Genomic DNA, 14,298 nt, shown 5'->3' with positions numbered 1-14,298 from the left:
AAGTTTGAATGCTCCTGAACTAGAAACTGGACTAAGACCCTCCCCGCCCCACAAAAAACCTACACCACCTGACCTAAGATAACATACTAGCCAGCTAGCAGAAAAGACTTGCAGTCACTAGATTCGTTGACCTGGAGATTCATTTTTACATATCCTAGGTCCATCCTTGTTAGTCTCAAAGAAGAAACTCAGAGGAGCCTAAAATGGAATCAGGAGAGGAGAACTTGTGGGGGACGGGGGAAGCTTAAAATGGAGTTAGTCAAAAAAGCATTATTCATGATTTTGACAAATGAGGGGCTTGTGTTTGGTTCAGATTTTCTTGTTGCTGCTGTTTTGGTTTTCTTTACAATTCTGCAAAAATCTGCATCCCATATTACAGACAGGTCTGCCTGGAAGAGTATTTTTGTTTTATAGCTTTTTTTTTTTTAAAAATACTAGAAATATAAAGAATATCAAATCTATCTTCCCTGTTTCTGTGGTAAGTCTCCTTGGAGAATCAGAGTCCAACCACATCCTCCTTACAGAAAAGGAAGAGGAGCTACAGATTTAGCAAAAGTATTTCTCCCACATATTTGTCAGGCATTTTAAAAAAGTTATCAGGCTATTTGTGCCCTATTAACTTTCTCTTCCAATGGATCAGATTTACTTGCCCAGGTACTTGTGATTTCACAATCCCGATAGTTCACTAGGTGTTCGTAGAATCTTCCACAAAAAACAGCATAGACAAATGCATAACCTAAGAGTGCTCACAACATCTTCCACCGCACACGCACCTTTCAGGCATTCAGAAGCAAAAGCAAGGTCACAAATCCAATTTTTCCTCTTTATGCAGCTCCTGTTGTTCACATCCCTCCTGCAAAACATTCACCTGTGCTTGCTTCTGCCCCTCCCTTCACCACAGGAGTACAGGCCTGCTGGCACAGGAGACAGCTGGAACAAAGCTCCTCCTTCCCTGACCCATTCAGACCCATTGCACAGGCATCTCTCACCACCTTCCAAAGCCCTGGAGACAAAGAATGTCCCACACCAGCCTGAGAGGCCTCCCGCACAGGCCTAGCAAATGGCATGGCCTCGCCTCACTGGGCAGATCACTTGCAAATCAAAGTGGCTGTTTGCTGCAGGTTTTTACCAATCAGAAGGCAAGCTGCTGGGGGTGGCATGGGCTTCAAGGACTCAGTAGGAGAAATGTGGAGTTGAAGGTGTCTCACTTCTCCCCCTCCCGCTAGCGAGGTGGACACATAGCCCATCAGGGATACGATCTAGTGGTCCTTCCACGGGACCATGAGAATGTACCTGGTGGGTTCAAGTTGCAGCCTCTCTTACGGCTCCCCCTAAAACTCGTATGAGGTTCTGGCTGCACTTCTCCCTGCACTTCCTGTTGTATGCACACCCCATCACTGGCCCCGCCACACTTATGGGACCTCCTTGCCTTTCGTTACTCCAGGACAAGGAAGCTGGATGTGGGGGCGGGGGGCAGGGGATACTCTATGCATGTGGGTCTGTTTCCATTCCCTTGGAAATCCATGTCTACAGGCAGAGCTCCTCTGGGCAGAATCCACTCACTCCAGGGATGTCTTTGAGGAGCAATGGGCACTGTCAGGGACACTGCTGAGTGGCCCCTTCCAGAGCCCACATAGGCCTCTGGCCTCGCTCCTTTGTGGTTCTCAGAAATTATTAGTAGCCTGGGCTCAGTGGTTCTGCCCTCTTATCTGAGGGGGGGGCACACCTGCACCCACTCAACCCCGCACTACTAGTAGTACACCTAGCCTGGAAGGTGTGCTCTCTCCTTTCAGGTCTAGCTTCAGAAGGACAGTCCTGCTCCCTCCCACAGAAGCACACAGCATTCACCAGAAAGAGACAGCAAATCACCGCCAAAAGGGCCCCACGCCACCACAGGCTGGCAACAATGCACACAAGTGCAGCCCTTTGCATGCGGACATTTTCCCAAGGTGCCCAACATACAAGTGCAGAGCATCAACCATCTCTGGGGAGCAACCTCGCCTGTCCTCTGGAGGAGCTCACTGAAGAGTGAACAAACACGGGAGCCAGCCAGGAGTTACGTGCTTAACACTATCACCCAGGGCCAGTAGACTTGCAGTTGTGCCTTCCAGCAGAACCAGGGACCTCCCACAGCTTCACGGCAGATAGAAGCTGCTTGTCAACTCAAGACGGTACATGAACACGTACATGAACTGGAATGCATTTCCTACTGGGCCTCCGACAAGGGGCCACACCCGGTTTGCCTATCCCAGCATCTCACTGAAATCAGGACAGGAGTCTAAAATCTGAGTTCAAAGACGGATTAATTATACCAGAGGGCAGGCACAGAGGCCGTTTTCCCAGAGCACTAGCATGTAGCTCTTCATGGTAGCATATTGCTTCCATCCATCTTCTCCCCAGAGCAAGGAGATGCCATGAGAAGCAACCCGTCCAGGGTGTCTGCATCTCACGGACCTACTGGCGCTTGCTAATAAGATACAAAACACTAAATTTAATGGTGTGTACTGAATCTGCCATTCCCTGTAGGGGTCAGACAGCTTGCAGTGCAAGGGCATGAGAAGACATTTCACATTACAGTGGTCCCTTGAGTTGCGTGAGGGTTGTCAGAGGGCAGCTTTCTTCCCCAGTGGAACGCACGTTCGGCAGCCAGGGAAGCAGCAGGAGCACCTGGAGCTATGGGCGGGGGTGGGGTTGGGGGGTGACACAGATGGCGAGGGTTAAGCCTGGGGTGGGTTAGGACTGCAGGGAGGGGGTGGGGGGGTTGAAGTTGAACTAGAGCCGCACGTGGGGGGTTTAAAGCAGAGCAGTGGGGGCGGGGGCTGAGTTGGAGCCATGCAGCGGGGGTAGGGGGGTTTGCACCAGAGCAACGCATGAGGGTGGTGAGCTGGAACCTAGCACTGGTGGTGAGCCGGGCTGCAGGGAGGTTTGAATTGGGGCCGGGGCGGGGTGGGGGGGGGGGGGTAAGATTTTGAGTTGCACTTAACTCACCTTAATGTGACTTAAGCACAACTCAAAAAATTTACACATTTTGAGGGTTTACTGTACTCATGTCAGAAGCCTACAATGGCACTCTTCTGGAAGGCACACACGGTGGAGACGGTACCAGTGCATGGCCAGGGGGTTAGCTAGCAGTCGTTTCCAGCTCTGAAAAGGAGCAGGCAGTGTTCAGCTGAGCCTGGAGCCCTTTTCCGTTTACTGAAACTGAACCCCACAAAGCGCACATGTCCTTTCTTATGAGTTTGAAGGCTTAATGGTGGACACACACCAGACAAGAACTCCTCATCAGCAGATAAGAAGTCTGGTGCATTACATTCCAGTCAAGTTGTACTGAATGCAGCACATACAGCTTACAGACAGAGAGATCTCTCTCCCAAACAACTTAGAGGATGCAGGGTGCTGTTTATCCCATAGGAACCAGGGTAGAGTAAATCACAGTTAAATGTATAGCTGTTCAGCAGCTACACAAGAGAAAGCACATCTCTGATCTACAGTTTTAAGACCAGAATTTAATATTGGGGCAAGCCTGATTGAGAGCATTTAAACTATTTTACTTCCCCTGCAGCTGTATGTGTCGTCTTCACTTCTGTGGCTACATTTTTGAAGCTGTAGCTTTTAAACAAGCTGTATAATGACTCCTTTGATCCAACAAATTGCACATTCATTAGGGATGCCTCATGAGGAGGAGGAATAATTGGTCTCTGTTCATAGATGGGGAAGCCAAGGTATGTAAAAACTTAAGTGATCTCCCCAAGGTCATGCAGCAAGTCAGTGGCAGAGCCTGAAACAGCATCCCCTGACTCACAGTCCCCTGCTCCAGGCAGGTGGCAATACCTCCTAGCCTGCTTTTGCCTTCTGTTTAACCATGCCATTAAGTTATTACCCTCTTTTGATGACATCAATCAATTCCAGATGAATGCTTGCTTTGGCCTTGGGTTCAGCCTGCTGACTTTACTCACACCAAGAGGAAGATAAGCCTTGAGGAAAAACTCCTTCCCCTCCCCACTTTGTTCTTAAGCTAAAACATCCCTGAAAACTTCTAAAAGCCACACAGAGTAGGCTTTTGTACACTGTATTTGCTGTATTTACTTTCACTATCCTGTACTTATGGAAAACATAACTAAAATTTACTTATGGTTAAAATGCTAGTTATCTGAGAGTTCTGGATGATAGAATGCTGGTTATGAAAGTGTTTACTGTAGTTCAAGCGTCCTACACTTCTCTGCAGCAAGCCCCACATCGAAGTAGAGAATCATTTCATAGAAACCTCATCTCCCATCTGCCATCTAACAAACCATCCCTCTCCCATTTACAATCACATAAAGCCCCATTGCATCTCCAGCAATTCCTTGTGTATTTTTAATATTTATGAAACAAGGAGGTGCCAGCCCACAGGGACCAGGCACCTGTCTGTGGGTGACCAGCAAATGCCCACAGACCAGAGGAGGACCTACTGCGTCCATTCAGTATTCTCCCTGAAATACACATTCTTATCGTAACATTCTGAAGCTGCTACACCAGTTGCATCCAACCTGTGAATGCACAGTGTTCTGCAGGAGGGGCTTGGACCCTACCGAGATTCAGTGACACCGTTAAGGTTCTGTTTAATATTAAACTTTGCTCTAGTACTAGGGGATACAGTCATTGTAGGTCAGGTGTCCCAACAGGGCTGTACTTTTAGCAAACACAGGGCCTTAGGAAACAACCTCGCTCGCTCACTCACCTTAGTGCTGATGTCCTCTCGCTTGCTCCTTGGCTTGCTCCTCCTCAGTTTAATGGATGGGGAGCGGAGCAGGTTTTTTATCCTGCTTGTTATCGTAGACCCTTCCACCGACATCATAGCTGGGTGAGGGGGAAGATACTGCTCCACTCCAAAACAAAGTGCAGCGAATCAGCCTCACTCTGCGGCCAGCACACCCACAAGCTCAGGGCCACCTCACCCTCCTTCGCATGCTGTGCACTGACTCCATTTTCTAGGACTCCCCACTCTGCTTCACCAGAACTCGTGAGCTTCTGGGCCAAGGGGTTCTAGTATATTTTCAGATTTCTCCTTCGCAGACGCTAGAGCATCAGACCAGCTAGAACCTAAAAACAAGGATTCGTGGGTCAAAAAAAACCATTCCCAACAAATTGTACTTTCATATTACTAGGGAGCACAGAGTGAAAAGCAGACACCATCTAAGTCTTTCTGGGATGTCCTTTGTTCATGGCACCAAAGAACTTTTTTTAAAGTTACAAATGAAAATTTTGGATTTCTTTACCATTTACCACTCTAAAGAGACATAATTCTGATGCACGTGACAGGATGAATGTCAGGGTTTAACTTTTAAATATAAATACTTTGATCCTTGCAGCTGCATCAGACAAACAGCTCTGTAACCCACATGGAGCCCAGTACAGCCAGTGCAAGTTCATCCAAATACATCCAGTTGCAGACTTGGGGCCACTGATTAGTGCAGAATCCAGACAGGCCACTTCATTTCTTTTAGTTTATAGGGTGCAGAGCACATTGTCAGACTTCATGTAACTAATATTAAAAAAAAAAGGTCACGCTGCAGTGCAGAGAGAAAACTAGAGGCAGACTGCTGGTGTTCTCAAGGCTCCCATAAATATAGCTCTGCTTTATAATACACTGGGCTTTTTCTAAATATACAGTCATACAATATCACACGCACCCCTATTTATAAAGATCAGCAAGGAATCGTGACCGCTGGCAAGGCTTATGGGTCTCAAGCCAAACCTCCTCCACCTTCGCCCAAGCCACCGATCCGGGGAATGGGCAGGGGGCGGACGGGGAAATCAAGTCAGGCTTTTAGACGAAGGAGTTTGCACTCAAAGAGCTTCCTCGTTTTCGTACAAGATGTGGCGGGGGGGGGGGGGGGTGGAGGGGAAAGAATGCCCGAGTCAGCAAGACCGCCAGCCCTGTGCGCGCACTGCCCGCTCCTTCGGCAGAAACGAGCTGGTGGGGCCGCTGATTAGTGAGGAAGCCAGAGAGTGGGTGGGGGGGAGAGGAGAGGGGCTGCAGCTTGTTTGATTTAATTAGAACCACCCCCGAAAAATTGAGACAAACGTCTCAGGGAGGCGGTTGCACGGACCGATTCCCATTACCTCGGTGCCGGAGGAGCGGCGCCTGCCGCAGGGCGCGGAGGGCAGCCGGGAGGCACGGGTACGAAGGACTGGTGCCGCGCTCTAGCCATCCAGCCAAGCTCCCCCGGCAGGAAAAGCCCTTCGGAAGTCAGCAGCGCCCACCGCCTCCTGCTGCTGCGGATGTCACGGCGCTGCGGGGAGAGGACGCGCAAGCCCCCGGGCTGCAGCGGGGACCGGGAGCCCGCCGCCGCCCCCCGCAGAAGCGAGCGGAGAGCTGCGGGGCGGGGGGCGCTCTGCGGCTCTCCGCGTGACTTTCCCCGCAGCCCGTCCCGGGGCTGAAGCCGGCCCGACCCGACCCGGCGGGCTGCAGTGCCTGCGCGCTCAGCTGTTTCCGCCGCCGGAGTTCCAGCCCGGCTCCCGCGGCCGCCCCAACCCGGGCGGCTCGTCTGCGCCTGGCTGCGGCAGCCCCGGGCAGGCGGCTCAGCAGGGCTACGGTGGCTCGGGCGGCTCAAAACGCGAAACTGAAAGCCCCCTCGGGGAGAGGGGCTGAAATGGCAGAGGGGGATGGAGGGGAAGGCCGCAGAAGCCACCCCCGGGGCAGCGATTGGCCGTCGGCCGAGCCGGGGGAGGGAGCAGCGGGGCGGACGAGCTGTGATTGGCGGAGGCGGAATTAGCCGCTGCTGAAGGAGAAGCAATCTGGGCTGACGCTGCCTGTGCAGGCCGGTGAACCCGGTCTGGTATGTTCTCTGCAAGAGCTTCTTGCACAGCTCTCTTCACCCGCACCCTGGGGACCTGACCCCTGGCCAGGCAGAGAATTTGCCGGACCACAGGAGGGGTCAGTATTGGCAGCAGCATTACCAAGACTCTCAGTGGGCTCTCAGGAGACATAGGGGTAAATTACAGCTAAGTAACGGCACAGCACACTGAGAGCCCGGACTGGTGGCTAGAAACAAACTTTATGGGACTGCAGGAAATTTGACCACACTCAGGATAAGTGGTTGTCCGGCGAACTAAAAATCATGCCAGATTACGGACTTTGCTGGGGAGGGGGGAGTTCCGGATTAGAGAGGTTCAACCCGTACCACGGCTGATTCCCCCAGCATCAAAGCACCATCCAGCGGGATCCTATGCATCACTCAGCAACAGTTGTCCACCTCGTTTCCCAGCCCCTGGCCTCAGCTGTAGCAGCCAACCTTCTCACTGCCTTCATGCAGGGGTGCTCACAGGTATTGAACAACCCAGTATATCGGTACCTAATGGAAACCCTCTTCAAGCCAGGGACCCTGTAGCACCCCTACACTCCTCTTTCCAACACCTATGCTTCCTGGAGGGAATGCCACCACCGCGGTCGTACCAGGCAAGTGTAATGCTGCCCCAGCTAAGAGGCTCCACCCTAGTGCCGGACAGTGTTTAATTTGTAATGAATGTTGCTGAGGCACAAACTATTGTACTTTCATTACTGAGGCAGCAAGCCCTGAGGTGCTGGAGCTATGAACTGCCAGGCCCAGAGGTGGCAGGGGCAGCCCCCAACAAGGCTTGGCTCAAATTAAGCACTGGAGCCAGAGGGTGGTCTGTGTCTATGCAAGTACACATGGGAGCATGGCCAAATTCCAGTGCCTGCATTCTCTGAAACACAAGGACTGCTGCCTGCTGGTGCCACTAGGGCTGCTGAACACCTCAAGTGGGTGGGGAGGCAGGAGGGCCCTAGTGCCTCAGTAAGTACTAGCCAGCAAGGCTGAGTGGCAACGAAAGGGGGTGTATGTAGGACAGCGATACCCGGACTGAGGCTCAGGAGCTGCAAGTGGCTCCTTAATGTGTTATCTGCAGCTCTTTGGCACCTGTCATATCTAGTGCATTCACTCCTCACGTGCATCTGGGAGCTCAGAAGAGATTGTGCAATTCCACACTGCTCCCAACCCAGAGCTGTGGCTACAAAGTAAGGGAGGGGATGGGAACCTACATTCCCTGCCGTGAAAGCAGGGTAAAAGTGGCAAAACCCTACTCATACCCCTCGTGTTCTCTTCAGGTTCTTATGCCACACTCATCACTTTAGTATCTGAGCAACTTCCAGTGAGGCATCTAAACAACAGGACTGTACATCAGTTGATAGGAATAAGGGGATTTCGATGTTGGCAGGGTCCCTTCGAAAAGGACCCCCACGTAGACAAGCTGCGCGCGAGTGAAACACGGCACTTTTGAAGTGCTGCAGCCAGCGGCATGCTAATGAGGCACTGAATATTCATTTCAGTGCCTCATTAGTATTCTTTGATTTGGCCATTAGCATGGCCATTTCGAAGTTTTTCCTAAGTGTAGATGTAGCCAATATGTGGCAAAGATCCAGCAGGAGAAACACAAAATTTGACTTGAGCAGGCAACTTAAAAGGCCAGGCTCCTCACCTTAGTGTTAGTAACTGTGGTATGTATGAATAACAGTGCCTGACTGCACAGGATAGGAAAGGACTAATAATAGAGACCAGAGCTGTTGCAGCCAATTAAAGCCTCAATCCTGCTAAGATTTATGCATCTGCTTATCTTTATCCCCTGCGACTCATTCTGTTCCCGTGAATGGCACTATATACAGTGGCCCAGACCCTCAAAGAAATTGAGGTACCTAACTCCCATTTATTTCAATGGCAGTATAAAATTAAACATGTCCCTCAGTCTTTGTAGAACTGGAGTCTGCTAGAGGGGAATGCTTTCCTAGGACTTCTATTCCATGAGTCTTGAGTTCTGATGTAAATAATTTCCAACAATAAAAGCAGAGGGTGGGCCACAATTTGCGTGAAACATATATGAGCTTGGGACAAGAGTAACTGGTGTCCACAAAACAGACTGAAGTTGTTTAAACGTAATTAAGACTATTTGCTTTTTTTATTTGAATCCAGAGCACATGTGATTGGTCCCAGGGTATGGGTTTGTAAACGGATTTTTTTTAAAAATGTGTATTACCTCTATAACAAAAAGGGAGTTTTAAGTCCATTGAGAAGAAACTTCTGGGTCGAGCACACTCAAATTTCTGATATGCACTTTGCAAATTATTCTGCAAGAAATACAGACCTTTCCCAAGTGTAAACAAACAGCCATTGTGAAATTTCACTAGGTTTCACCAATCCATAAATAAAAGAATTTTGCTGAAATTATTTTTAAAGGGATTTTCCCTTCCTCCTGATTTTGGAAATATAATGGCAGACCAAGCAGCTGGGATACCAGCCTTGCTCCAGGATCTCAATTACTGGAGCAGGTAAGTAGAATCACTAACCTTTTGTTGGTATTTCCTGTCTCTGACACAAAAACTGTGAAAGGAGAGTAGGAAAGCATAAGTCCAATGTAGAACTCTTGTGACTGTTTTAACAAACAGAAGTAAAAGGTCTGAGCATTACTTCTGATACCACCTTCCTGATACCCAGTAAACTGTGCATAAATGTCTTGATACTACATAAAATGCACCTATATGTTTGGAACATAGATTTCTGCCATGGTGCTTACAGTAAACTGTCTAACAGTAGGGCGACCACATCTCCCTGTCCCAAATATGGGACCGTCCACCCAACAGGGGACAGTTGCTCACCCTAAACAACAGTGATCAAGCAGGTGGCCTGTTGGAGACTAATCACTTATCTCTTATATACAAGCCTGTAAATTAAAAGCATGTGTAGCTTGTGAAATCGTGTGTGCCTATGATTTTTATCCTCCTCTTCGAACACCAGCCTCATCCTCTCCACTGTGCATGTTGGCCAGGTGTTATACTTAGCCCGTGTTTGGACTCTCCACTCTCCAGAACAGGCCCTGGGTTGTTTCCCCCACCCTATCCCCAATATGTTTATCCAGAGCGCAGCACAATGGGTCACCCATCTCAACTGAGGCCACTGAGCACCAGAGTAAGACAAATGATAACTAAATTTTCAGTCTCACAGCAGGGATGACAGATTCTGTCCTTTCGGCTCAGACATTGCTCTGTGGTGAATGCCTCTTTTTCCTGGGCAGTTTTATTCTTGGGCTGTGTGGTTGTTTTAATGGTGGGTTTAATGCAAAGAGCCATAAATGCAGGAGAACAGATGCCATGGAAACAAAATGCTTGATTATTTTTTAAATGCTAAATAAATTGGCCCCCACCTCTCTGCTTTTCTAGGAAGCAATAACTTGCCAATCTTTAGTAAACTCCCAGGCAGGCTTAAGGCAAAAGGATGATTTGTAAATGCTTTTAAGAAAAAAAATACTTTTTTCCTCCCAAAAATATCCTGATGAAGGCAGAACACGAGAGAACACAGGCTAACAGGGTTACAGCTATATGCACATCACAGCAATACCACAACAAGAAAGCTTTGTCCTGAGACTTCCAGCCCTTACACGCAAAATGCCCCCAAGACCAGTGGCTCATGTAAGGGACATGAAAACAATGCTCCCAGGGGCTATTTCTCCTTAAAGCTGTTGTGGTCTGATCAGAGTTGCTGAGCACTAGTGACTCTGTTTAATAGGAGCTACCTCCCCCACCTGCTGTTTGATGCTCATCAAGATGAGCCTGAAGGAGTGGAGGACAAGATTTACATTTCTGTAACAAAATAATAATTTTCACATCAGGAGCCCAAAATGAGCCTCCTAAATCCACAGTTACAAAGTGTATGTCCACGCAGCAATTAGACACCCCCCCCCCCCCCGCCCCAGGGCTGGCCTGTGCCAGTTGAGTTTGGTTCACAGGGCTTGGGAGAAGGGGCTGCATACTTGGTCCCAGACTTGAACCCAAGTTCTAGGACCCTGTGAGGTGAGAGGGTCCCACAGTGTGGGCTACAGCCTGAGCCAAAACATCTACACTGCAGTTAAACCACACCCTAGCCTGAGCTCCATGAGCCCAAGTCAGGTCAGCACAGTTCAGACATAGGTATCTAGCAGCAGTGTAAATATACCCTATGGGGCTTGCCCTTCTCCTTGACTTTAAGGGGAAAAACTGCATGCTCAGCCTTTCTTGGACAACGGGCTCTTCCTTTCAGCAGAGATGCAGCAGCATTTGCTGCCTGGCGGGATGGGAACTATGCTTATAGGACACATGCCTACTGGTGTGCCTCATCCTTGCTCACCAGCCCACTTTGGGAAGATGGTGGCCATACCTTGCATTGTTTTCCTATGAGTGCTGTCTAGTCATGTGTTTTCCTGGTACCTACTTGGCCCATAATTTTGTAATTGACCTTAATAAATGCGTTTAGTCCATTTCCCTTCATCACATGCTTGACTGGTCTTGGGAACAGTAATTAAGGAGAACAATGGCACACGGGTAACTTCTGTCTGGCTGAGGCTTTCCTCCCAGAGGTGAGCTTTTCCACCCTGGTTGCTGGAGTTCAGGATTTTCTTCCTCTTTGCGTGTTTAGCAGCAGGAATGTGCTCAGCACTGGACACAAGAGAGTGGGACTCCATGCCTGCCCTGTGACACTGACAATCTATGAGCCCTTGTTGTGCAGGCTGTAAAGTTATGAGGCTTCCAGCCACCCAAATGCTTTTAGTTGCTATGAGCTAGAGCCAGCACGTTTAAAAGGGCCGTCCATCACGTCACTTACTCACATTGCCCTCAGCAGCCCTGCCTTCATTTGGAACAAGCCTTTAATGAGTATTGCACAAACCCTATGGCTGGTAAGCAAAAACAAGGCACAACTCCTGGCTGTAGTGTCCTTATAGCTGCACACAGCACCAGCTGAAGAACGTTCGTTTGGATCTGTTTTCAGAACAAGTTAACTGGGATTGCAGTAGCTGCCGGAGCTAAAGTTAGCTGGGAGCAGATTTGCTAAATTCCCACAAATATCACTGCAATCTCCCTTTCCAGTAAACGGGATCAGACACAAACATCTGAAAACCAAATGGTTGGAGGCACGTAATAGGTATGTGTGATGTTTCCTACCGCACACTCTTGCACGGCTTGCCTGGGCTGTCCTCGGATTCCCCTATTGCCTCAGTTGCTTCTGCTTCCATACATAATCAAACTCCACATGGAGCTTTCAGGGACTGGTTTAGTGACCTCAAGTTCTAAAAATAAGTGGTCTTGCAGCCAGCCTCCTACTGGATCACAAACCCCAGCACGGGGCTCTCAGGACCTAGCTGAGGCTTTCCACCTAGACCCTGGCTTTTCCCTTTCCCCAAACCTTAGCTGCTACCTGCTCTTCGTGGTCTGCGCTCCCCTGGAGAGATCCATCCAGCCCAACTCATGAAACCTGCCTGAGCCCACAGGCACTTTATAATCCGTAATTCTGAGACACCCGAGACTCAAGTCAGGTCTACACTAGACTTTAAAGTCGATTGTAGATATGAAATTCAAGCTACAGCAATTGCATAGCTGAAATCAACTTACCTACAATTGACTTATCTGGCCGTCCTCACAGAGGGAGGTGGAGGGGAGAGACTCTCCTGTTGACCTCCCTTACTCCTCACAAGATTGAGGAGTACCTGGGTTGACTGCCAGGCCCAGACAGTCTGATTTAGCACGTCTCCAGGAGGCGACTCTCCCGGGATGCGTACACTGCAGTTAAACACCCACATCCGCTGACTCAGCCTCATGGGGCTCAGGTTGCAGGGCTGTAAAAATGTGCTGTACACATTCCAGCTGAAGCCTCGGCTCTGGGACCCACCTGCCTTGCCGGCTCTCGGAGCCCGGGCTCCAGACCAAGTAGGAACATGTACACTGCAATTTTCTAGACCCACTGCCTGAGTCAGCTGAGGTGGCTCACTGCAGCGTAGACAAACCCTTGGTACCATCAGGTACCAGTGTACACTTCATGAGTGGGCAGCACCAGCCCTGCTACTTTCCAGGAAAGTGCCAGCGCCTCACTGTAGGAAAGAGGAGGAGTTCTGGCGGGGGTTGGATGCAGAGCATGAGTCGCTCCCAGAAGAAATGAGGACATGAACCCTTGAGCTAGGCTTGGAGAGAGTCACAAGTAGAGTTTCGGTATCTGACAGTGGAGTTGGGATTTCCAGAGCATTGAAGAGGAGTCATGTGCCTAGCTCCCCTTGTCTTTCTATGGGAGCTGAGCACCTAATTACTGCAGGCCCCTTGGGAAACCCCACCTCACTTTTTCACTAATTCATCCTCTGCCTCCTTGGGGGTTTTTTTTTTTTTCTCTTTTTTTTCCCCCTCCTTGCAAAACCCACCACCAGCATGAAACGTCACCATGGCTCAGTCACAGCAGCCAATCCTGGGTAGAACAGGGCAGATCTGGGGAAGCAGTTGCCCGTAGGAAGCAATATTACTAACTCTGTTCCAACCAGAAGACAACTTTACGGTCTTGTCAAAACAGAGTGAGCAAGTAGATGCACTTCCAGGCAAGGACAGGTACACACCTCCCTGGATTGTGCCCTGTGTGAGTCTGGTGACAAAAGCAAGGATCAGATCCAGAGGCGTCTATCCCTAGAGCACTCAAGCACATGCTTAATTGCAGGCATGGGCATGTTGCCATTGTTAACATGCTGTTTGGACTGGAGACACTTTCCTGAATTGGAGCCAAGGGGCAGGGGACAGCAACTGAAAGCCAAATTCAAACACAGGCAGGTAATGATCCAGCAGGAGACCTGCCCAAAGGAAGGGACTCTGCAGCCAAAACCTCTGCTCCCAGGGATGAATTCCTCAGACACCATGGTGCTGAGCTTAGAACAAGAGTTTAGACTGGTCAGATAGAATTCAGCAAGGCAGAAAGTGGCCTACACTAATAATTCAGCAAAAAATGAGGCACAAAACAATGGCCCAGTGGAAAGAAAAAGGAACCCAAGTGGAAAACTCAGTGGCCTTCGGACAAGAATACACCCAAATGGGAGTAATGAAATAAAAAAATGTGGGGCACAGGAAATAAATAAAAATGCCAACGGCGTGACACCCTAAATATTACTGGGTGGGTCGATGCGACACAAGGGAAGCCTGGCGATCAGTAATAGTGGCCTAAGAAAGAGCACACAAGAGAAGGTATTACAGCTGGTCAAACCGGTTAATAAACATCAGTGCATATTTGTGTAAATCAAAACACTCTGTTTGCTTCCATTGCTAGTCTATTAGCGAGCAGGTCTACAGATAAGCGTGCTCACAAAAACAGTGAGCTTCACCAGATTCATGTATTTGAACTCAGTTTTAGACTGGATGGAAATAACAGATTGTCAGTTAATTCCTGCTGCTGTTTTCAGTTATTTTAATGCACGTTTCTCCCTACTGTTTTACAGGAAGAAAAGGAATTACATCCTCAGGGAAAC

General features: G+C 49.3%; 1 protein-coding gene across 1 annotated transcript in view; it reads right to left on the bottom strand.

The window, feature by feature from the left end:
- The window catches only part of MAPKBP1 (mitogen-activated protein kinase binding protein 1), a 136,120-nt gene extending 129,552 nt beyond the window's left edge, over positions 1-6,568 (bottom strand). The window contains exons 1-2 of the mRNA XM_074997048.1: positions 6,106-6,568; positions 4,721-5,082 (exon numbers count right to left, since the gene is read on the bottom strand). Of these exons, the coding sequence (XP_074853149.1) occupies positions 4,721-4,837 (117 nt within the window). The 5' untranslated portion in view covers positions 4,838-5,082; positions 6,106-6,568. The remainder of the gene's footprint in view (positions 1-4,720; positions 5,083-6,105) is intronic.
- Positions 6,569-14,298: the final 7,730 nt, after the last annotated feature.

The sequence above is a fragment of the Carettochelys insculpta genome, chromosome 6 (genome assembly GCF_033958435.1).
Source record: "Carettochelys insculpta isolate YL-2023 chromosome 6, ASM3395843v1, whole genome shotgun sequence".
Lineage (NCBI taxonomy): Eukaryota > Metazoa > Chordata > Testudines > Carettochelyidae > Carettochelys > Carettochelys insculpta.
This window is presented reverse-complemented; position numbering and strand designations above follow the sequence as displayed.